The 25,156-nt window shown below is 37.1% G+C and overlaps 3 protein-coding genes across 6 annotated transcripts in view; all 3 read left to right on the top strand.

Annotated features, from left to right (window-relative positions):
* pik3r2 (phosphoinositide-3-kinase, regulatory subunit 2 (beta)) overlaps positions 1-10,827 on the top strand; it is a 52,234-nt gene extending 41,407 nt beyond the window's left edge. For all 3 annotated transcript variants that reach the window (XM_044134850.1, XM_044134847.1, XM_044134849.1), the window contains exons 12-16: positions 858-1,000; positions 1,081-1,257; positions 1,352-1,423; positions 1,512-1,682; positions 2,067-10,827. In XM_044134850.1, the coding sequence (XP_043990785.1) occupies positions 858-1,000; positions 1,081-1,257; positions 1,352-1,423; positions 1,512-1,682; positions 2,067-2,262 (759 nt within the window). In that variant the 3' untranslated portion in view covers positions 2,263-10,827. The remainder of the gene's footprint in view (positions 1-857; positions 1,001-1,080; positions 1,258-1,351; positions 1,424-1,511; positions 1,683-2,066) is intronic.
* Positions 10,828-12,790: 1,963 nt separating this feature from the next.
* Positions 12,791-17,790, top strand: ifi30 (IFI30 lysosomal thiol reductase). Its single transcript, XM_044134846.1, has 7 exons — positions 12,791-13,259; positions 14,787-14,975; positions 15,059-15,133; positions 16,445-16,531; positions 16,618-16,770; positions 17,411-17,479; positions 17,570-17,790. The coding sequence occupies exons 1-7, from the start codon at positions 13,125-13,127 to the stop codon at positions 17,636-17,638; spliced, it is 777 nt and encodes a 258-aa protein (XP_043990781.1). The 5' UTR covers positions 12,791-13,124; the 3' UTR covers positions 17,639-17,790.
* A 1,181-nt stretch (positions 17,791-18,971) lies between these two features.
* The window catches only part of LOC122841507 (cAMP-specific 3',5'-cyclic phosphodiesterase 4C-like), a 69,503-nt gene continuing 63,318 nt past the window's right edge, over positions 18,972-25,156 (top strand). For both annotated transcript variants that reach the window (XM_044134839.1, XM_044134836.1), the window contains exons 1-2: positions 18,972-19,082; positions 20,139-20,362. In XM_044134839.1, the coding sequence (XP_043990774.1) occupies positions 19,044-19,082; positions 20,139-20,362 (263 nt within the window). In that variant the 5' untranslated portion in view covers positions 18,972-19,043. The remainder of the gene's footprint in view (positions 19,083-20,138; positions 20,363-25,156) is intronic.

The following is a 25,156-nucleotide window of genomic DNA, read 5'->3' as shown; positions in this document are numbered from 1 at the left end:
ACATATATAAATTCTGACTAACAAGTTGTAAAATTCTCCAGATTTACTACAAACAAAGAAAAAGAAATTTCCTTATTTGCTGTAGTGTATTAGTGGATTTAGAGTAAAGAAATGGCTAATAATGTCAAGCCTAAAGAATCTGCTGCTTAACGGTAAATGGAAGGACTAAATAAAGCAAATAAAATTGAAGAGTTTACTGACAGAACACTTTAGCATAATCTTTCTGTGAAACAGTGTTATTGGGTGGTTGATATCCACTAATACACACCTGCTTTTATAGTTTTTCAGTTCTCTCCATACAAAACAACCCAAAACTGTCAGCTACCAGTTAATTTACAATCATAATTTTGCTAATTGTTTCAACTTTTATGTTGTTTTCATTAACTGTATTATCCAGTGTACCCTTTATGAGAAATCCATTTAGAGTAACCACAAGCAATTATTTTCTGTTCAGTCATTCAAACAGAACAGCAAAGATTTATTTAGTTTATTTAATAACGTATGCACTACAATCCGGTTAATATAACAACACACGTCGAGCAATTTTCTGTCAGTCACCTGTCAACACCGGGAGAGTCTAGTTTAATTTATAGTTGTACTGACATTAATAGTAGGCAACAACAAAACAGCATAATTTTCTCCTCATCATTCAGTGACAGTAAACTTTTGTGCTGTATATGTATAGAATTAAGGGATGGATGAGGACTTAGCGACCCTTTTAACAGCCAGAGAAACGTTGGTGACTCCAGAATGTTCCCTGGCATTTCAGCTGAAGATTTGAAATTATTGTGTGGTGGAAAATTTCAGTGATTCTGAAATTGTACCTTTTTGAAATTCTGGTTTAATACTTCCTGCAGGAGCTGCAGATGAAGCGAACAGCCATTGAAGCCTTCAATGAAACCATCAAAATCTTTGAAGAACAGTTTGAGACCCAGGAGAAATACAGCCGAGAGTCTTTAGAGCGATTCCAAAGAGAGGGCAACGAGAAGGAAATTCAAAAGTATGTTCAGACTTGCATTCTTATTCATCCTTATCCAATTTGTTGTTTTTGGCAACAATTGTGATATTCTTTCAAATCAGGATTCAGAGCAACTCTGAGCGTTTGAAGTCACGCGTGAAGGAAATTCACGACAGCAAGCGAAAACTGGAGCAAGACCTGAAGGAGCAGGTGTCTGACAACAGAGAGATTGACAAGAAGATGAACAGCCTCAAGCCAGATCTCATGCAGCTTCGCAAGATCAGGGACCAGTACTTAATGTAAGCGCCAGCTCTCTTCTTCCCAATGAGGCATGCAGGAGACACACATACTGCAGACACACTCAGCAGCTACTGGGGGGTTTCTGTTTTTCAGATGGTTGACACAGAAGGGAACAAGGCAGAAGAAGATCAATGAATGGCTGGGCATAAAGATCGATGCTGATGAGTAAGTGTTCCAGCTCAGATCTGGATGTTTAGTGAAACCAGCCATTAAGAGTGGCACTTCAACACTAATGCTTGACTTTTTTGCTCAGCTCCTATTCTCTGGAGGAAGATGACAGCTCACCTCACCATGACGATTGTACCTGGTATGTAGGTGACATCAAGCGCTCCCAGGCAGAGGAAATGTTGAGAGACAAATGTGATGGAACGTTTCTCATCAGGGAAAGCCAATCACAGAAGGGTTCTTATGCCTGTTCTGTTGTGTAAGTTTGTGTTCTTCTAAATAAGAATGGATTTCACATCCTTGATCTGACACTGAGATCCAGCGTACTATCACATTAAAGTACAAAAAATAATAACAAAATGTGAAACACCTGAGTGGACCTAGCCCCGCCTTCAAGACACAGCTCTTCCTGTAAGATGCAGTTTCCAAGCTCCTACCTCACAGAGCGGCCCTCCCGCATGACTCCCTTATAGTTGACTATGCTATAAAATGCTACTGTATGCCTAAAAAACACAGAATGCTGTCCCTTGAAATATTTCAGGCACAAAAATCTTTATACTGGGAACCTAGAAACTGCTTGAGTTTAGTTCTCCTGTACTGCACAGTTACTCTAACCTGATAATAACTCTGCTCTTCTTTTCAGTGTTGATGGCGACACAAAGCACTGTGTCATCTATAAGACAGCCACAGGTTATGGATTTGCTGAGCCCTACAATCTGTACTCGTCTCTCCAAGAGCTGGTACTCCACTACAAAAACGTCTCCTTGGCCCAACACAACGACCATCTGAATGTAAATCTAGCTTATCCAGTCTTGGCCCGCTCCCAGAACCTGAAATAGAACCAGCAGCCCAGATGATCTATAGATCCACCAGCAGTGGGGCACCGAGCCTCTGGAGCCCAGGACAGTGTCAACTATTTCAGAGAAAGAAGTGTGTTTTTGTCTGGAACCTGATACATCTATAGTTTCCTGACAGAACCAGTCCATTAAAAAACACTCTTCCCAAAAACCACACCACTACTGTCGCAGAACCACTGGCTGAGAGGGTAAAAGTGTAAAAGTGAGCCTCTACATTAGCCAGTCACAGCTCTACTGTGAAAATCTACAAAAGGCCCCAAACATCCACAGGAAGGTAGACTTTACACAAAGATGTTAGAGACAACATGTGTTAAAGGAGAACAAAATAAGCACAAATAAGTATTTTTAAGGCTGCACAAAAGAGATGGAAAGAGCATGTAGAGAAACTATTGGAAATATTTAAAACTTTTTTTTTTAATGCCTTGAGCACAAAGTATCTGTGTTTAAACAAATGTCCTAATCTCCAGACTCTCCGGAAACACAGACAAAAGTATGCTTTTTAACTCCATAAAGGAATGGCTGCTCACTTTCCACCTGAAGGTGGTTGAGAGGATCCAGCAAATTGGGGCTGAGCTGTGGGAGTTTAAGGATTTTACCTTTCAGAAGCACATAGGAATAGTTCTGAGTGACCACAAGCTTCTGTCAGTTTACATTTTAAAGGTTGAAAGGAGAGGACTGGGAATAATTTCAATGTGGCTACAGCTTTAAAAGATGTACAGGCAGGTACATTTTAATAGACTCATTTATATCCATCTGCTTTGCTGTGTGGCTCTCTCATTAGGTCTCTTTTTGAACTAATGAGAAAAAAAAAAACCCATTAAATGAGGAATAGGAGCAAATGCATGGTACATATTTGCTATTTTGTCAATGACAGAATATATATTTTGAATCACAGTATGCTAGATTGTGAGGTACATTTACAAACACAGTTCTATGATTCAGGTGTGCTGTGTCAGACGCCTCTTCCTGTTTTTCCTCTTCTATTACTGTAGCACTATTGACACTCTGCACTGTTAGTGCTCTTCTTTTGCATGTAGATTCACTGCGGTACCAGCGCTTTTTGAATATCGATCTCTGTGATTCTTCTACTGTCTGTACTGAATTAGTTTTCTGTAAAGTTGGCGTAGATTCCCAGTGGTGTGATCCCCTCTCAGATAAACATTTTAATTTGTTTCTTTGAGGCAGAGTTTTTGATGTTACATCTCTGCTGCACCTGACTGTTCATTTCATCTGATGCTTGATTCAGAGAGCTGGAGAATATTAATGTACAAAAAAAAAAAAACAGAAAAGGCAGTAATATATGTTGTGTACAGTATATTTTAGACACACATGCTTTAGATGTATGTGACTTTATAGAGTTCCCTGGTTTCCTTTATGTTTTCAGAATATTTGTTGTGTTCTTAGGTTCTATTTGAGGATTTGGATGATCCGTCAAATGTGAGCCCAGTGAAGGATGTGTTCTCATGTAGCACAACAGGAATAAAAGAACACGTCCTTTTGCCATTCAGCTAAGAGATTACCCGGTATAGCGTGTATGGAGGTCTTCATTTGTTTTTGTTTCTTTTTTTTAATTGGACAAATGATTGAAAATCTGTTGGCATGTAGTGATTAGGTCATGGTGTGTGGTACTCCAAACACACTAATTTTTAGATTGAGAAACCGTCTCCAGATCAGTCCATATCTACTGTTCTGTCCTGTGGCATTGATCTCCTCTTACTGTTTCTATGTGCGTTTGGCTCGAGAGACTAATTGTTGTCACCTTCATTGCTTTTAAATCACAGTTGTACAGATACAGAGATATGCAGTTCCTTTTGTGGTCAGTGGAGACACTGCAGAGAGACAAGTTACAAGGCTGCATTTAAACTTGATTCTCAGACACAAATCTTTCATAATTTCTTACACAAATGACTGAGAATGGTAAAGAGAATATGTATGAATATATATTTTTGTATCCTGGAGCAGACAAGTTGTTTATGATCAAGTGTTTATTACTCTGCTTTATGTGTTTTTGTCAGGGGTTAGAAATGTTTCCTAAATGTGATCTTCACCAGTTTTCTGCTCCTAATGGCAGGTGAAGAGGTGGCATCAGAAGTTGAAGCAAAGATCTTCAAGTCCGAAGATCTTTGCTTCGGACTTGAGCACAGCTCTTTGAATGTTGCCACTTACTGAGCTGAATTTACCCGGGCTAAGCTCAGATTGAGATGGATCCATCGTACTATAGAGTCATTTGCACAGTTGTTGGTACAGCGTAGATCCCAGGAATGAAAGCAGAGGTGGCAGCCGAGCTTCTGATTTAAGGTTTATAGCGCTGAGGGAGGCGACTACAAGTGCCTTCTGTCATCCTGAGGAGTTTGTGTGCTCCTTGTTTTCACCATTAGATGGTGCCATCGCCACCATTTTGTCGTGCCACACATTTGCCATATCTAAGGTTAAGGAATATCTGGCAAATGAGCCTAGTTGTGTGTGTGTGTGTGTCGTGGAGAGAATGACTGGGGTTACTGTTACACCTGAGATTGTTACATCCTTTTTGTTTGGTTGCAACTGTACAGTAGCTTGGGACGCTATAGTTGTGTACTAAAGTTTTGGGGTTTTTCTGTATCTATCTGGTATATCTGTAATTAAACATAGATGAGTTAGAAATAAGAAAAGTATTCATTTTTAGCCTGGTGCAGTTCTTTGCTAGCCTCCCAAGTTCCAGCAATATTCTTTTTTTTTTTTTTTTTAATTTTTGGTTATCTTGAAGTGGGTTGTGTGAAGTACATGTGACAGCAAAGGACTGACCTGACTTAGACAAACAGCAGCAACATCCCAGTTTGGAGAATAAATAAAAATCGTTCTGTCAGTTATACATCTTATAAGCTTAGCATTGGTGAGGATAAACTGCCTTGTATGCATTTCTTTAAATTTTATCTTTCTACCAACAATTAACGTAACAATTAGCATAACAATTTATTAATGTAACAAAGACAAATGTAAAAAAATTTGAATGATTTAAAAAGAAACTTCTTGACTTGTTCTTGTTTGGCTGAAAATTCTCTAGAGTCTTCTTCATTTTTCTTTGACCAATAATGCTGATTCAAATGTTATTAAAATATGAACCTCTCCTTTTCAAAATTATTAGAAAGCTATACTACTGACCTCAGTAAATAAATACATAGGTAGAGATTCTTCATTTTGTTAAGCTCTGACCTTCTATAGCCAGTTAATGCTATTTTTGATTTCTCTTGATTCACTATAAAAGGACTGCATATATTTCTACTACTTGGATAAACTGACTGTTTAACTGTCTTCACAATTAAGAGGTTAATTTTTAAATAAAACCAGGGTTACCAAGAATCAGGTTTTGTGTTTGTTTGGGAAATATAAAAATACCTGATATTCTTCAGTATGATGAAAACCCAACTAAAAATAATTCTACCAAATGAGATTTCTAAGACAAATTGTAGTCCACTAAGTTTAGTTTGTTTTTCTCAAATATTCAGAATGTAAACGTGGAATATATATTCCCACAAATCATTTAATCTTCAAAGTCCTTTGAAAATATGCAGAAAGACAGTAATACATACATTTTTTGTGTACTTATTGAAACATTCACCAATATAATTGCAGCTCATGTTTTCCTAATATCACGCAGCCTTGCTTACTAGGTCTTCTTCCTCCAGCAATAACGTCCACTCTGAAGAGTGTTGTCAGTGCAGTCTGTTAGTGATATGGTGCACTCTCCATTCTGGTCACCCTCTGATTGTTCCATGCTTCTCTGCTTAAACATCACCATAACTTAAGAACTCCTTTGAACTCTCTCAACTGACATTTCCCAAGGCTGTCTCTGCTGGCACATACATAAAGTAACTAACGAAGCTGGGACAATGCCTTCATACAAAAAAGTAGCTTCTACTTTCAAAGAAAAAGCACGAATGAAATTTATTTCATACAAGCCATTCTGTGTGGATCAGGGGCAACCAAAAAGCCTCATGTGGTCCAATGGTTCACATTCCCAGCGGTAGAGTAAATGCAGAAATCAAAATCTAAGACAAATTTTAGTGAATTTTAGTTCACTCACTCTGCTGGTGGCTCCCAGTTTCTGATTCTCTTTACTGGGACGGTGATTACTGTTGTCTACTGAAGGTATTACAGGTAACTTGCTGACTGCTCAGAAATTCTTTACGCATGAACAGAACCCCCATGATTCATGGAGCCTTCCTCCACCTTTTACTTTCTAAGCTTTGTGAGCAGAACATTTGCTTAGTTTAGTTTGATGGACCAACACTTTGTTACTGCACATGTTTACTTCTGCTTCACACAGTCCAGCACTCTGAAACTAACACACAGCAGATAGTCTTTATTAATAGCGTGTTTTACTTCACAATGTTGTATACAATATATTTCAAGTAAGAGACATTTATATATTGGAGCATACAGTGTACAGTATGTGACTTTTGCTATTCTGCAGTCAGTAGCTGTATTGTAAATCTTTTGCTTTTAGCTGACTGCATTATTTTTCCTCATTTCTACCAGGTGAGTGGTATCAAAGCTGTTTTAGTTTTCAAACAAGCTGAAAGGAGAACTGCTGGCTCATTTCTGCAGTTCCTGTTCACCCCGCTACATTTCCTTATAGACTAGTTTATCCAAATGGTAGAAGGATATTTACTAGAGATAGTTGCGCTTTTCTCATGTCATTTACATCAGTTTTATTGTAGCTTCTTCTTATTGTTAGAATTTGGTTCACATTCTGTATTGCCCTGGGGAAACACTTGCAGTGCTAAGCACCAAGTTACAAAAAGACAAAAAGAACCAAAAACAATTTGGATGTATTTCAGGAAACATACATACCAGTAGATTTATTTATTGGCACATTCAAAATGGTTAAAAGTGGCATAAATGGTGACTTGAAGTTTATTTAATTGCATCTGACTGATAAAGCCCAGTAACACACACAGCTTTTTGTACAATCAAATATGAAATATATTTCTGAAAGCTTCATTAACATCATTTTGCCAACTTTCAGCTGTTATAGAGAACTCTCCGTTATTAACAGTGTGAGCTAGCTGGACGAACTCTTGCAGCAAATGGGGTGAGATGGGCAGAAACTAGAGATATTTTTGAGTCTTTCTGACAAATATTTTCTTTCAGGACAATTGACTGCTCATTTTCTCACCTTCACACTTGAAGCATATCTTATCAAGTATAAAAACTATGAAAAGTACTTGTTTTCTTGTAGAATTTCAAGAACAAGATTTAGTAAAGACGCTACAGTTAATCACTCAGAAATCCTCCTGTTTTAGAGGACTTCATTCTTCTTTGGTGTGTGTGCTTTAAACAAATCAGAAACACACCCTGATGTGAGCCAATGTATAGAACTTCTTCAAGGCTTCAGAAACCCTAAACTTTATTCCTGTTGGCCCCCAGGTCAGGTTGGAGTATCCCTGCGGAAAATGACCCATCAGTCTCACTGATTCCTCAAATGTTAACAGACATGACTATATGCACATTAGTGAGTGTAAACACATTAGCTTATACTACTGTTTTGGGCTTTTAGAAAATAAGATTTATTGTAACAAATAAACCCTATCAAAAAATAAATCAGCTTTAATGTATTTAAACTGAGGACGCACCAACTGCAGTTTTGTGGTTGATCACCGATCTTTAAGTAGCCCAGCCAACTGATTCCGATACCGCTTTCTTATTTTTGTCTGAAAAGTCACAAAATTTAGTGACATTGTTGCTACATTGGCAACAGTAGGGTGACTTGTTGACAGCGCTGTGCAGAAGTGACCTGGTGGGGGCGCTGTCAGTCAGTCCTCTCACTACAGAGTAAAAGTTGTCAGTAACTGATTTTAAAGCTTTTGTGGAGGTAGTTAAGACTGGTGGATAACACTTATAAAAATATCTACTATATGGCATATTGTTGTTTTAAAATAGCTGACTAGTTTTTGATTAGTCATTTGATGCATTTATTTCCCACTGAGATAACACACTAGAATTCATTTTTACTTTTAAAGAGTAATTGAAACTATTTAAAACTAAATACATCGCTGTACAACAACCATTTTGATGGTTGTTTTGATGATTTAATATTTTAAAACAAAGAAAAATTATTAATCCTTGCCATATTTTTATTCTGATTAAAATTAATTTGAAACATCTATAAATCAGTGAGGCGTGTTGTGAGGAGACCCAAGGTTAGGAAAGGGCTGGAGGATTCAGCCTTGGTAGTTCTACCCATCCACTGCAAAACCAACCAGCCTGGTGGCCGGAGCTCATGTAGGATTATTGAGGTGCCCATGTGCATTCTGGGGATGAAGTGAGCTCACGCTCACTTGGTAATGCTTCCTGAACAGGCCCGTGTGTTTGGCACAGTTCCGGTTGCTTTGCATTTCTTAAATATCAGAACAGTGTTTGTCGTTTTCATTTCTTTTTGCAAGGATCTACTGTGTTTAAACGATTCAGTTTTTTGCGAGTAGAGGCGGTTTTTGAGCGGCGCCATGCTGCGTCTCACCTCTGCAGATGTTTGTGATTGCTGCAGGCTGTGCACTGTAAAAAAAAGAAAAAAGTCTAATTTATAGTAAATTACTGTAAATTTTACTGTATTTATACAGTACAGTTCTGGCAACCACAGCTGCTGGTGTTTTAACATGAATTCGAGACTTTTTTTTTACAGTGTAGTGTCAGGTGAACTCAGCAGGAAGCGACGATGGCGTCAGAGAGAGATCTTTCACGGTGCTTGAGTATATTTTTGCTCTTATGAGTTGACTTTAAAAACAAGAAAAAAAGCTGATATATTTGTCTATCTATGTGTTGTTTTTTTAATATTATCAGTTAACGGTAAACCTACAGAGCCTATAAAGAAAAAAATAAGCTAGCTTGATAATTTTTTTTCCTCTATACAGAAAAAAACAAATACAAATGTTTACAAGATGTAATTAACCAAATAGTAAAGGTGAGCTTGAGAATTGATCTGTCTGTCCCTCCATGTGGCTGTGATAGATTATGTATTACTTTTATTTCCTTTTTCAGTGTAAACTCGAAGATGTTATGACTGCTTTTTCTCTTTAACTTTGTGAAACCTCTGTTTTCAGAATAATAACTCAGCTGTCTGTTTTCCTCTGCTCTTCACGAGTCCATTCGCTTTACCTGCTGACTACTTTGACTCACACTGAACCTTTATGTTCTTGAACTGAACTTGAGACCCTGTTGAATTTCTTGCTGTTTCTGTTCACGATCAGGTAGACTTAACTGCAACTCTGCCTGGTGGATTTTTGATAAAGGTCATTACATGGAATTTTAGGAGCTTGTACAGAAATGTTGTGAACAATAAAAGGCGCCATGTGGCAAACATACTTGAGTACCAATCCAGTACAATAATCGTAAATTCAGGAATAACTATCAGCGATCTATTGTTTATGTTTGCACTATACAGCAAAGGATCTTCAGATGAAAACCTGAATTAGTTTATCTTTTGGTTCTATAGCTCACTCCTTAAGACCAAAATTTAGCCATATAATGTCACTTTGTGTGTAAAAATATGATGACAACTGCACTTTCACTTCCTGTTTTTCTGTCTTTTGCCTGTCTTTTTACTTTTTAGGACAGGAAAGTTGCTAGTTTGTAGGTTTGAGCCGATGCACAGTGCTCCGAGATGGTGCATCTTATGGAGAATCTTACAGTTCTCCTGATGATGTTTTTTCACAGATTTAATTATCAAAGATAATCTGAGTAAATACAAAAAGAATGCTTCAAATCATTTCATTATGTCAAGAAAAAAAGTATCCAAAGCAAATTGGGCTTATGCGTAAAAACAAAACCTAAATCACAAATTCACAGTGATTACAAAGCATTGTTTGGACAGGTGAGTGGATTTTAATAGCCATACCCTCAGTGCTCTCAGACCCGTAGAATCAAGAAATCACATGCATACAATCTGTCTTATAACATAAACTAAAGAAATAGATTTTAAACAGTACGCATGATCTAAAGAACAGCATCTACAGAACTTTACGCTACATTTGGTTCAGTTAGTCAGTGTTCCACAGAACTATAAGAGATAAAGGTACAGGTAAAAATTGGTGCTAACCCCAATAAACATAATAAATTGCTGGGTCTATAATTAATTAATTGCATTTTATTTGAAAACTACATATCAACAAAATAAACAATACTTTCAATTCAATAACCCTTTTGCTGCTAAATTGTTGAAGAATAGACATGACCTCAACAACAAAGATGTTTATTGTTTTAATCTGTTCTTCAACCATCAGATTTGAGTAAAGTGTTATTCTAGCCGTTCAGTTTTTCAGTGCCTCAGGAAGTTTTAAATGTGACTGTGTATGTACACTAACATGAGCATTTGGGACATTTGTGCTAATGCTACATACTCTTTGGGCTTGAATAGCTTCACTGATAGGCTAACTCCGGTTATGTTTTACAATCTGTTCATGCTGGAAAACCCTCCAATGTGTCTGAATGAAAACGAGTGTGTTGCTACAAAAGGTGCCACAAGCTGTTCCTCATTTGAAGCTGCTTTTTCAATTTACTCAGATTGTCTGATGTCCTGAAACATTGAGGCTTTTTCACAGCACTGTTAGTGTTCTGTTTTTACCCATGGTCAGGAGCAACATTTTCATCTTCACTTTCAACTCCTATGTTTCTGCTTTGGTTCTAAGGCAACACTGTTCAAATGTGGGTTATCATCAGCAAGATCGAAGACTAATAACACAATAGTAATAATGACACCTACTCATTAGCTTGAAAAGCTGATGAATGGAAATGGGTGAAGCAGTCACATGAAGCTACTCTACACCAAAGTGCAATTGAATGCAGAGGGAGAGCTGTTGTCCTGGCCTACAGAGGCCTGCTGGCTGCGCTGTGCCAGCCATGATGCAGACAGCTGTTCCTCTCTGCTTGTCCTCCTCCTGTTGGTCTGTTTGAACTCAGATGCAACACTTCCTTCTTTCTCGCTCGTGTACAGGTTGCCACAGACTTGTTTGTCCTCAGACAGGTACTCTTTAAACTGTACGGATCTTTCTGTAGGCTAATGCAATGATTTCAAAAGACAATAAAAGATTTTAAACTGAAAGCTGGTGTCCTGGTTTCTCTTTATTTTCTTTTCCACAACTTATTTATTTATGGTTCTTTAATAGATGCAGCACTATATGTTTTTTTTCTTATTAGATACTCTTGAAATTAAAGGTTCATTCTACTAATTTTAGTCCTCCTATATTGGTAGTGCACAAAAACTGCTCTAATGAAGTCACTTTCTCTTATGGATGTTTTCAAGCTATATTTTCAAATAACAACCTTTTTTCCCAGAATTTTTGTGAATGCAATTTAAGCTCAATACAACACTCAAAAGAAAAATTGTCTAAAAGCAGGAGAAATAAAATTTCACTCTCATATTGGGCAATTTGATACACGCTAAAATTGTTGATTGAGAAATAATGCTGAAAATCAGATTAAATTCCAGTCTTTAATCGGAGTAAATTTAAAAGTGAAATAAAAACATCATTTAGAAATACAGGTTTTTCTGCCAGTAGTATCATTTAATATGCTTATATGACAAATTATTTAACATTAATTAAGAATTTTTCCAAATGAGTTAGTCAATGTACCAAACCTGTTTTTTTTTTTTTTGTATGGTTTTTTAAAATTTTTTACACTTGATGCTTCTAACAGAGAAACACAGAAATATAATATCAGATATTTACACGGAGTGAACATAAAAACATCCAAGTGACAAATATATTGAGAAAATACAGAATAAAATAGAATGCTTTTCTCCTCAGGCTATTCAGTGCAAATGGAAATGTTTCTGATAAGAAAAACACAGAAGCTCCTGACCAGACCAGCAGCACTGCTGTGGAGGACGCTGCTGTAAAAAACCCTAAGAACTCATGGGCAACTTTATCAGAAGCTGTGAGGCATGAATTATTCTAAAACAAAGGGAGTAATTATAGAATACTAAGTAAAAGTGAGAAAAAAAAAGAGTCAGTGTTTCTTTAAATATTTTGTGCATTAGCAAAGGTGTTTGGGGGAGGCGGTGTGTGGCATGGAACATTTTCAGAACTTCTGGCCTAATCCATACATTTGTGATTCACCAAATTAAATTAACACTTGCCATATTTTACAATTTTCAGTTTTTCACTCTTTCATATATTGTGTTACCTCAATATATGAGTAAGTGTTTTTTGTTATCCAAGTGGATCCCTGTGTTTTGGGGTGAAATCAGTAAAGTCGTGTGTATAAGACAGCAGGGGAAATTGTTGGGATCCTCTATGGTTTGTGAAGAGATTTTTCTTTAAGATTTATGATTGCTCTGAGCAACATCTGTAGAATAAGGAAGTAAGCTGGGATATAAGCATGTGACAGTGACTTGCATGCTGCACTCACAACTTAAAACTTAAGATTGAGACAGAACCCATCCAGTGTGATAAGTAGTCAGAATTCAACTGACTCATACAAGTTTTACAATTTCAATCAAAAGATTAGTTAATCATTAATTTGCGTTCAGTGAAAACAGCCGCGTTATTAAAACTGCTTGGACCTGAGAAAGTGTAAACATGCAAGACGCCCAAGCTATTCATAGATATTATGGAAATTTGCTCTTTCTTGGGGAATTCTCACTTCTTCAAAACAGCAACAGAGAGGAGGTCAAGCTTGTTGATTCTCTGCTAGTTACAAGTGATACTGTAGTGACTGTGCTCTGCAGCCAATCAAATAATCGGAAGCCTTCACGAGGAAGCGCCAGAGCTGTATTTAAAGAGGAAAGGTTACAGGCAACTCGGTCGCAGGTTTGAGCTGTGATAAATAGTGTGAGTAGAGTTACGAAAAGATTTTGGCCACAACTGAAGATGAGGCTTCTGTTCCCGCTCCTGTTGGCAGTTTGGGTCAGCGCTCCGTCCGGCGGCTGCTCTCTCCCCACCTCGTCATGCCTCCTACCTCCAGCAAAGTGGTGCTCCTCTTTAGACTCAGCTGTTCAGTGTGGGGTGAGCTTTTAGTTCTTCTCTAAAACTTTTTTTGCTTTTAGCTATATTCTGCTGCAAAGAACAAAAAGAAACACTTATGGAATTTTTGCCTTTGGGACAACTAACCCTACCGGCATTTATCCTAAGTCGGTGAACAGTGACAGACTCGGTAACAACACGAAACCATGACAACTTGTCAGCTTGGTGCCCGGTTCTTGCTAGCTTTTTATGAATGTAAACATCCATGTTTCGCCTTTTGGTCTCTGCTTAACATCTATGCAACTCAAGAATGTTAAGTGTTCATTATTTTATTCAGGTCATAAAGTCAAAGAGGAAGTTCTTAGTAAAATAACCTGAGGAGGAAAATATCTAAAAACGAGGAAGTAAAACAGGACAGCTTTAGTCAACCTTACGCAAGCGCGTTATAGCGTTACAGACAAACATCACAGTCAAATTTTCTAAGTTTGGAAAAGTTAAGGAATCCTCTAAAATTCTAAACAATAGAAATGTGGTTGTCAAATTCAGAATTGCCATAGTGTCAATTTATGAAACCAATTCTAACAGAACACCTTGGTTCTGTTCTGCCACTAAATAAACCTCACATCCGACACCAGCCGAAAGGTCTGAATGAATAAAACAACTTTAAGGACTATGTAAAAGCAAAGAAAAAACAAACAAACAAAAAAACACATAATTTTGTGATAATCACATGATACTGCAAATAAACCAGGTGTTTTCTGGCAATTACAATAAAGGATTAAATAAATACTACATCTTTAAAAGTGACTAAGCATTTCCTGTGAGTTATTTTGAGCCAAACCGATGCAGCTGAGGATGAGGACACTGTTTAAACTCTCTAAAGGTTCAATTCAGCTCATGTTTTTTGTTGATCTGATGTAATATTTCAGTCCTAAATGTCATGTTTTCAATAACTGTAAGAGCAAAATCATCATAATTAACAGAAATAAGGGCTTTCCAACATTGATCTGTGTGTAATTAATCTATATAGCGTGTTTCACTTGATGATAAATCAAGTGAAATTCAAAGGATTTTTCAATTATAAAAATTATAATTATAATAATTAAATTATAATTATCTAAAGATCTACGCACTCACCTACTTGTGTCTTTCAGCTTATTACCACTAACCTTTTAGTAAATTAGTAGCCTCAAATAAACTATTTCATGCTCCTGTACTTATGAGACATGCTTATTGAGACATGCTTATCACATTGTACTCATGTGATCTCACCTGACACAGTGTCAGATGGGGTCACCTGACACAGGTGTGTCAAGTGTGGGATCATCCACACCTACTGGAAGGATGCGTAAAGTTGAGAGAATTGCTCCAGGCATCAAGCCCTGAGGAACGCCCGGGCTAACTGTGCTGCAAGTGAAAGATTAATCATTGACATTTCCTGAATCTCTACATGTTCAAATCTGTGGAAAATATTATTAGGAATGAATAATCAAAGTCTACATAATTCTCAAATTAAACAGACATTCTCACCCAGATTCAGACTTCTCTGCCTTGGCTGTCTTGCTGCAGGTGTTGAAGCAGTGCCTGGAGTCTGACTTCAGGAGGAGCCGTCAGACCGAAGAGCCAGTCCAGGTCGGGCTGTATTATGAGAGCCTGTGTCCTGGCTGCAGGGGGTTCCTCACTGAGATGCTCTTTCCCACCTACCTGCTGCTCAATGACATCATGTCTGTTACTCTGGTACCCTATGGAAATGCACAGGTAAGCAGCTGCTTAATAGAAATATTTCATATATGTAAAACTTGTCTGTTTTGTGAAGGATTTTAATTGTCTCACCACGGCAGGAGACGCCTGTCGCTCAGAAGTATACCTATGAGTGCCAGCATGGGAAACAGGAGTGTCTGGGGAACATGATAGAGGTAATCACAGAGCAATGGAATCTGCTGTAGACAGACAGACTTTTAGGTTATGGTGTGAATGCTGTGTTTTATTAATTTGATTATTTAATATGTAAAGGCCGAGGCTCTGAACAGGACAACAGATTAGAGTAATGCAGTGCTGCCCCTCCTGCATGTGTTGCTACGTGTTGCTATTCAGCTGGCTGAAAGAAATCATGTAAACTTTCCCTCACTTATATGATAGCACTACTAATTAACTCAGCTCGCTTTACTCTTAGATCAGCTAAACAGTTGAATATTGAATCAAAAATATATTTCCTCTAAATGAGGCTCCAATCAGGCTGGGCATTCATGTTTTCAAGATTTATTCTTTTATTTCACTATTTATTTATTTTTACATTTTATAGTGGTGTTTTATTTTGTGGGACTTTTATGTAGTAAAGCTACTTTACCTATTTCATCGACTTTCTTTTTAACTCTAATAATAAATATAAATAGATAAATAAAATAAATACATCTTCAACTACATAAATAAAGCTATAGTTAACTAAATACTCACCCTATAAAAAAATTATTTTATTCATATTTATTTAGTTTTTTCTTCATCTGGACATTTGATAGAGCAGTGGTCGGCCGCACAAGAAATAATTAAATATGTCCGTTCTATGTATTGAGTCTGGAGGAGCTTTTATTTTGAAAATCCTAAACCGGATGCTGTTGGTTAACGTCTTGCACGCCATGCAGCAGAATGAGTAAGAAACGATGCAGAAAATTTAGGAAGGGTTAACCGGTACTAAAAAGGTTGGGGACCACTGTGATAGAGTATTTATATAATTTTTGAATGAAACAGCTTTCCATGTAACTGCTGCTTTGCCAATTAACATTTTTACATTAAAAATTTAAATAACACAAATAATTTCTGATTTCTCATAATAGTTTTAAAAATGTATGCTTTTTTTTTTTTTTTTTTTACATAGTTTTATTTTTTCATTTATTTAAATAAATTGAAACAGTTTTATTATCCACTAGGAGGATGTATGATTTTGGTCTTCATGTATTTTGGAACATCTGGTATGTTGATTATTCATCAATCAGTTTTGTCCCAAAGTTGTTGAAAAAACCAAAACAGCTCAGAGATTTATCAGTAAATAAACATTTTGGGAATCACAAGGAACTGTTATGTTCACTGTTTCAGGCTGTTTCTAAAACCATTATTGAAAAATATTGAAGGAATACAAATAAAGCTTAAAGGTGAACATTGTTACTAATGCTGTTTCTGTTACTCAGCAGAGATGTGCTTCACCAATGAATTAATTCCTCTACTTTCCCTAGACTTGTATAATGAACATGACAGATATGGCTTTCCCAATCATCTTCTGCATGGAGTTCTCTGCTGATGTCATCGGCTCAGCTGAAAGTGTAAGCAGATTTTTTTGAGTGAATGTTTGTCTAGCTCAGCTGTTTTTGTTCTCATTTTATCAATAAATTGAATTTCTTGTTTGCAGTGTCTGAAAGTCTTTGCCCCTGATCTGAGCATGGACAAAGTAATGAGCTGTGTTAATGGAGACATGGGAATGCAGTTGATGCACCAGAATGCCTTGCAGACCAAGGCGTTAAACCCTCCCCACCAGTATGTGCCCTGGATCACCATCAATGGGGTATGTCTTTCAAAGGTCCAGGATTTTATGGATAACCAAAGAAAGTCCATCTGTTCTGAAATCAGCAGTTTGATACAACTCATAAAACTTTACCAGACAGATAGTGTCTCTGCCTTAAGGTAGCTGAAAGGAAGAGCTGCTTATTTGTTGCAAAATAGCTCAAGTTCAGTCAGATTAGATGGAAATCATCTCTGGACAGCAATTTTCAAGTCTTTCCACAGATTCTCAATTGGATTTAGGTCTGGACTTTGACTAGGCCATTCAAACACACAAATTTTGTTTTCATCCCCCCAAGGTGCTGAGGCATCTTCTGCTGTTTTGCAGAAGACAACCATCCAAGTAGATGGTTGTCCATCTAAATAAGATGGACAACCGCTCCAAGATGATGGCCGTGTTTCCTGCGCTCCAGCAGCCAGTGCCTTATTGCTCTTCATTATGTCTATTCCTCTAACAGCTGCAGGATACAGGACTTTCAGGCCTGCTGCAGGGCTGGATCTGTGGATGTTTAAGAGCTAACCTCTTGCTCTCCACTGGGTTATTGTAGAAAGCTTCTATTTCTTAGTTCTGATTGACTTAGTGCGATCATCTATTTTAAAGCCAGTCTCTAGAGTTTATTTAAAATTATATTTATTTTTTGCAGGTGCATACAGAAGACCTGCAGGACAAGGCCATGTCCTCCCTGTTCGCGCTGGTCTGCTCCATGTATAAAGTACAGTTAATGTCTCTGATCTGACTCTTCATCTTCTCTTATCTTACAATGAATTAACATGTTTTGTTTTTGTTTCTCGGTTACTTTCAGGGAACAAAACCTGCTGCCTGCGGAGGAAGCCAGAAACTACACTACAAAAGTTACTGCCACAATGAATGAAGAAGCAGCTCAATGCTGTAGCCTCTAAACTGAAGAACACTCATAAATATTGGTTTTCTTTGTATCTTCATTATGTCTCTAGAAAAATGGAAGATTCTGTTCACCTAATTTTTAAAACTTGCACAAATAAATACAATCTTCTTTCTAAAATATCTGAAATCTGATCTGTTGTTTAATGCTTTTTCACTTACACAAAGCTCATTACTTTTTGGTATCCCACCCTCTTCTCCATGGCCAGTAGTAGGCGCCATATCATACAAGTCAGCTTTAGCCAGCCTACCTACAGTGAAACTTACGCCAAGTTACATTCAATGTTAAAGCTCAAGAAGTCACTGCTCTTTCTTAAAATAGTGATATAGTCACTTTCATTCTAAACCACCATTGTCTGCTGCATTACTAAGCTATTAAATGAAGGTTACCTGAACAGAGCTGCTTTTGACTTGTGATAACTGAAACATTCAACATATTTGATGTGTATTGATGATTTTGATAATGGCAGTTGACAAAATGAATTTATTTTTTTTTTTTTACTGGTTTCACAATTGGTGACTATAATGTCTACACTAATGTCACTTGGAACTGCCTTGTTGCTGAAATGTGCTACATACCGTACATAATCCTCATTGATTATAAAGTTTTATAAAATGTTAAATAACACTTATTTATTTAATGATAAATACATAAATGTATTATTAATAAATAAACTATTATTTAAATAATATATAATACTAGTACAAAGTAGCAGAGAAGCGAAAGACAGAGTCTAATAAGTCTAATAAGCTTGAGCTGGCATTCTCCTTTGCTATGTATTTACTTTTCAAACTGTGCTTCATGTGGGTACGCATCAGAAGCAGGCAGGGTCATTAAAGTTCAACACATACACACGTGAGAAGAAACTCAAAACTAAGAGTTGTGAAACAAAAAATAAAGCACAGTTATAAATATCACCTTGCCTTATAAAACCATTGTCTGTGAGGAACCTAACCTGTAGAACTGGTACTTGATATCAAGACCTCATTCCACCAGATAGACACGAATGAATGATATCTTGTCATGCAGGTCACAAGGTTTTTCTATGCTTTCTTTTTTTTGCACAAAATAATCCACTTTTTTTTTTTTTTTTTAAGAAAGAATGTCTGCATATTGCGGGCCTGACAAAGTCATGGTGTGAGAGCTGCTGCCATGAAGCATTGAGCCAAAAGTGGTACCATGAGTGTTAGGTGTTTATCAGCGGTACAAGCTGACAGCTGAGGAGGCGGGGAAAGCGTGACGTGTTGAGTGACAGTCAGAAGACGGATTGGTGCCACAGACGAGCTCCTATCTGATTTTAAATGGGGTTCCTGTATCCTCCTCTTTGGCATTTCCTTCCAAGCTCAACTGTTCCCATGACAGAGTGACCGAAAGTATGAGAAGAAATAACTCCAGACTTTTCAACGTTACAGAGGTAGGAAAACTTTTAAAGCTTTATAGACTTTTAATTCCATTTGCATGTAAGGACACAAAGTAGAATGTTTTCTCTTTCTGAGCTAAAACGAAACTTAATCTAATAATCTTAACTAAAAACAGGATTTTATTTATATAGTTAAACTGTACTTTAATAGTCAAATGCCATCTGCTCAGCTTTCTGCTTTTGAAGTAGTTGTCAAAATAGGCAACAGTAATGAGGAATAACTGTCTTGATTTAAATCAATAATAATTAAACGTCACAATCTCTTTCTGGTTAGCTTCCTGTCATTCTCATCTTATTCATTGATGGTGAAGAAAATAAAAAGGCTGTTGACAGTTGTTTATGGAAAGGTGAAACATCCAGGGTCATGGGACACGGCCAGAAACACAGGCTGTTATCTGCGGCCCCCCTGGCACTGACGCGCTAAAACAAAGTTGCCCTGAAAGCTGAATGTTGAACTCTGGATCTGTGTAAGAAGCTCCTATTGTGTCTGAAGCAGGAGTGTGGAGGTCTCAGGACTTGAAATCAGATAAGGCTTCCAAAAATAATGCCAGACCGGTCGTCACAAAACCGGCTCTGTTTGCTGCTTACCTTTTGAAACTATTGTAATATATAACATACAGTCTTTTCCTGCATTTTCTAAATATTTATATTGAAACACTTCCTAATTCTTTATGAAATCAGGATAATCCTGCAGGTGCTTTTTTCACATGCTCAGTTTACTGTAGAATGTTGATTTTTTTTGTTTGTTTATTTTGTTTTCTAAACTTAAAAACTGTATTTATTGTGTTTAGTCATAAAAAATTGAAACAAACAGAATCAAAGTGAACAGCTGAATGGTGAGGCTTATCTTCTGAAGAGTTTTCAAAATGGAAAATATATTTTTTCTTAAGTAGCTTGTAAATCGGTTTTCATGGACCATCTGGTTTCAGTTTGGCATTTAATGATCAGCCTTAATTTTTTAGATCAAAGCTAGCACTTATAGTTTTGACCAAAGTGACCCCGTGGAATTCCCCCTTCGCCTCTTTCACATGCATGTTCTGTCTTGTCCAGAGACACTGGGACTCCTCGGAGCCGGCCTTGTGCGTTGAGCTACTCCAGGACCCTGATGTCAGATATGCCGTGAAGAGGGTCTTCTCAGGCAATGTGCAGCTGCCACGGCTTTCCAGCAGACCATTTGCGCAGGAAAGGCCACAGGATGGGGCCCTGCCAGAGCCAGCGGCCCCTCCAACACGCAGCATCAGACATTCCAGGAGCCTAGGGACCCTGACCAGCTGGTGAGTTGGTGATTCTCCAGTCTCTAACAACATTCCACTCATTTCCTTCTGTTCTTTGGATGTATGTGTAAATTTCACAGGCTTATTTTACACTTTCAACAGCGAGACAATCTAATTCTGCTTGAGGGACCTCACTGGAGTTTTTCCTCATTCCAAACTTTACTCATAATGGTGCGCCTTTCTAAAGTATGTGCATCCCTTACACGTATTCACATTTTTGTCCGTTAGAATCAAAGCTTTCAATGTATTTTATTGGGATTTTATGCAATAGGCCAATAAGTAGTGGTGCTACTATCAAGTAGTTTAGATTTTTTTTTTTCATTTCAATTCAATTCAATTTAGTTATATAGGCTAATTCACATGACACTTTAAAAAATAATTTCAGTTCAATCACACATACATTCCAATGATCAACATATGTGTTGATAATTGCAGATTATCATTGACTTGCAGCATTCACTCGTCCTGGACAAACACGTAGAGCTGGCATTGTGTCGCTGACTTTATGCAGTACTTCTCAAATAGTGGGGCGCGCCCCTCAGGGGGCACTTCAAACTTCAAACCTGCAATGGATTATTCTGCTCTAATAGCAGAATATTTAGAACCATGTTTGTGATTTGTGAAACCTTTTTCTGATTTGTGAAACTACAATAAAGGGCAATTTTCACCCTTTTTTTTGGTCTTGGTCACACAAGATCTATTTTAATTCCTAAACTACAACACCTAGACTCTTCAAACCTAGACTAGATTATTCTCAACTGGTAGCAGAACATTTAGAACCATGTTTAGGATTTGTGAAAGCTTTTTTTGATTTGTAAAACTTCAAAAAAGGATGATCACCACTTTTTTTTTATCTTGGTCACACAAGAACTGTTCTAATTTCAAATATACAACACCTAGACACTTCAAACTTGGACTAGATTATTTTGCTCTAATAGCAGAATATTTAATTTGTGTTTGGTATTTGTGAAACATGCACGTGATTTGTGAAACTTCACTAAAATTTAGATTCACACTTGTTCCAGGCAGTTTTTTTCAAATTCAAATTCATTTCTAATTCAAAAACACTTTATTAATCCCACTGGGAAATTAAATGTTGGTGTAACTCATTAATTCTTCAAAACGTTATGGTAGATGGGTGATGGCTGTTGGAAGGAGAGATCTTCTGCAGAGGTCTGTTAAGTGAAGTGATGTTTCACAAATCAGAAAAACGTTTCAAAAATCCCAAACATGGTTTTAAATATTCTACTACTAGTTTAGAATAATCTTGTCCAAGTTTGAAGTTTCTATGAATTGTATTTCAAGAACTGTAGCAGTTCTTGTGTGTTACAGATGCAAAAAAGTGGTAAAGTCAACCTTTATTGAGGTTTCACAAATCTGATAAAGGTTTCACAAATCCCAAACATGGTTCTAAATATTCTGCTATTAGCTGAAAATAATTTAGGCTAGATTTGAAGAGTCTAGGTGTTGTAGATTTTAAATTAGAGCAGTCCTTGTGTGACCATGATTAAAAAAAAAGTAGTAGTGAAATCAGCCTTTTTTGAAGTTTCACAAATCAGAAAAAGGTTTCACAAATCACAAACATGGTTCTAAATATTCTGCTATTAGAGCAGAATAATCTAGTCCAAATCTGAAGTGTCTATGAGTTGTATTTCAGGAACTGTAGCAGTTCTAGTGTGTTACAGATGCAAAAAAGTGGTAAAGTCAACCCTTATTGAGGTTTCACAAATCCGATAAAGGTTTCACAAATCCCAAACATGGTTCTAAATATTCTGCTATTAGAGCACAATAATTCAGTCCAGGTTTGAAGAGTCTAGGTGTTGTAGTTTAGTTTTTAACTAGAGTCAATTAAAGATGCGGAAGGTACTGAAAAATTAAGTGGAATCGCCCTTTAGCCATTTCCCGAATTGGAAGCTGGAACTGGAAACCACCTTCAGCTCCTTGTCCTATTGCAGATTAGTTTTAATATTGGCCGAATAAAGATGCAGTATTGCTGGAATAAAGTCGTGAAATTAAAAAACTTCGATAGAGTGATATGTAACGTGACCCGCTCAGCAAATCTGGTTCTTTCTATTAAATAATAAGTTGCTTAAACAATCGTTTAAGCTGGGGCTGAAAATTTGCTTCTGATGTGTTAAAACATTTTGTATTTACTAATTTGCTTAACTCATTTGTTTAGTATTTACTCATTTGTTAAACCAGCACCAACCATAACCTTACTGAATAATCAATATTCCGCAATTTAGCGCAGTGTCGTGAAAAGTTATCATAAAATTAGTCTTTACTCTCAACCAACTTTACTCGTATTTAAAGCACAAACACAAACCCAGAGCCTGGCCCTTTTACTCCATCACAAGCAAGTAAATGTAGCTCTCAGAAAAAGACCATCTTTTTATCTTTTTATTGTTAATGCAAAATGTTGTACACTTTTCATCTCTTCTTATCTGACAAGCTGGAACAATATTGCTGCATATTTTTCCACAATAAATGTTAAAAAGTGAAGAAGCTGACAAGTAACCAATGCTTGGTAAAAAGTTTTACTGCAGTAAGTCTAAAAATCTACATCCCATTGAATCAGTTGCACTTTTTCTCTTTCAAACTGAATAGTCTTGATTAAAGACAATTCCTGAATAGTCTTGATTAATAAACTGAACTTGGAAATTATTTTGAGACTTAGAACAATAAAACAGTAATAATAAGGTCATACAATGCTGGAGCCAATGATTTGTACAGACACATTATTAAATATGCACAAATTCACAATAGTATTTCAATTCTGGGAAGGAAAGGGTACCAGGGTGGCGTGAAAAAAATTATGATCCAAGAGAAAATAATTGAGAAACACTGCTTTACAGCAGTCCATCATACTGAGCAGTGGAGACAAAAAGGTCCCGATTAGCAGGAAGAAACTTCCAGCAGAACCAGAACCTGGCTCACTACAGTGGGTTTGAGACAGTAGAGCAGAATGCACAAAAAATAACAGAATAAGCATCTGAAAAGTGTCTCGTTCATATGTATCTAAGATTTCTTTTTAATCTGATAAGCCTAAGACCAAACTATCGGTAGCCTGGACAGGAAATCTGGTCAGAGATGATGACCAGATGGAGCTAAATACAGGCAGTCTGAAGAAAAGCTCTTAGAGGCTGCAGAAGTTCACCTTCCTGGAGGATGGTGATGTTACACTACTTTATGTTGGTCTATCACAGAAAATCCCTGAAAATTCCAGTAAAATATAAACTGGAGTTTTGGATATTGTGTAACATTATATGAACAAAATCCAGGAGTATGAACACTTTTGCAACTTTTTATGTGAATTGCTCTTTCAGACAGTGATGTTGTCTTTCTGTATAATCAAACATTTGAAATAAATAAGAAAGTATTGGGCTGAGCACAATAATTATGAAAAACATTCACCGGTGTTTTTAAGATAAAATAATTAGCCTGAACAGAGTTATGCTCGAGGCATTAATCAATCTTCAAAACAATCATCAGTGGAAAAAAATAGCCTAAGAAAATTCTGATTATTGCGAAAACACAAGTGAAACTGCTGCTTCACACCCTGCTGTGGTTTTTGCCCCTCCTCTTTAAACTGTGTGGATGTGTGCGTGTGTGTGTGTAGGCACGTGCCCACCGTTATCTTGTGTTTATGTGTTGTGAGAATGAAACCTGGCCTGTTTCAGGTGATCAGAAATGACTCAGTTCTGTGACGAAGGCAATGTTTTATCACTTGACACTTTCTTCAAGGTTTGCTTTTTAATGAGAATGAAAATGAAGCTAAAGAAAACCACTTTTCTTGTTGGAAACATGGAGTTCCTTGGAATTCTTTGTCAGAAATTTCCCAAGCCAAATACAAATCCTCACCAGAATTAAAAGATAAAGAGATCCAATTCTCCTGGTGATCTCAGGTCACTGTGACTTCACAAAGTTAATCTTTACTACAACAGAGACACCTCCATCTGTACTCTGCTCAGTTCCTTCCTCTTTGACAGGAGCTGATCCCCGGAGGGCATCATGAACAGGTCATCAGTTCCTCACAGCAACATCTGAACTCTAACAAAATTTATTTATTTATTATAATTCAATATTATTCATTAATTAAATCATCAAGTTATTTTATTTTATTTTAGGAACAGTCTCTATCCCAGCCCTGGGTTGGATGTGTTGCAGCTGAGTCTCTGCCTCCAGGTCTTTATATAACAGACATTCCTGCTTTGTCCTTGTCAGCATTTTGTTTGGTTTGAAGCTCAGTGAAGCCACGTTCCACGGCATCCCAGAAAGACTCCCTGGGGTAATCAGCCATATGTTGTTCTCTGCTACAAACTATAAACGAAGAGAAGTGTGTGTGTCCTAGTTAGTGTCCTATTTAGAAGTACTTGGAGGCAATCAGACAAAAAATTCTACAAGCTGAGGTCCATGTAGCCACTGGTAGACATGTAGTAGCTCTGCCTTAGATCTAACTATAGAGTTGTTTGTGAAGTAAAAATTCTTTCACTGTTGCCCCAGCTAGCATAGGGCAGCCTGGTGCTCTCTTGTGTATAAGGAAGTTTGATGGTGTGCCAAAGAAAGTGTTCCTGAGGAAGCTGTAAAAGCTGTTTCATCCAGAATCTACCACACGTGGCCAAAGAAATCCCAGAAACATAGACCCTTTAACTTTACTATTATATTGACACGATGTTATGGATTCAGCCAAAGAGATTGTGTTGCAGGTAGATGGAAAATCCAGCATGTAGACACAATAGTACATCCTTTGAGTTTAGGATTGTTTAATTGAAAATACATCCATTTAAACTCTAT

The sequence above is a fragment of the Gambusia affinis genome, linkage group LG12 (assembly GCF_019740435.1).
Source record: "Gambusia affinis linkage group LG12, SWU_Gaff_1.0, whole genome shotgun sequence".
NCBI lineage: Eukaryota > Metazoa > Chordata > Actinopteri > Cyprinodontiformes > Poeciliidae > Gambusia > Gambusia affinis.
This window is presented reverse-complemented; position numbering and strand designations above follow the sequence as displayed.

What these genes read in the sequence shown, in the direction of transcription:
- ifi30 (XM_044134846.1), top strand. Translation starts at nt 13,125, where the DNA reads ATGAGGCTTCTGTTCCCGCTCCTGTTGGCAGTTTGGGTCAGCGCTCCG. An exon ending in TACCCTATGGAAATGCACAG is followed by an intron (nt 14,976 to 15,058) that starts GTAAGCAGCTGC and finishes TCACCACGGCAG; the next exon opens with GAGACGCCTGTCGCTCAGAA. An exon ending in GTCTGGGGAACATGATAGAG is followed by an intron (nt 15,134 to 16,444) that starts GTAATCACAGAG and finishes TACTTTCCCTAG; the next exon opens with ACTTGTATAATGAACATGAC.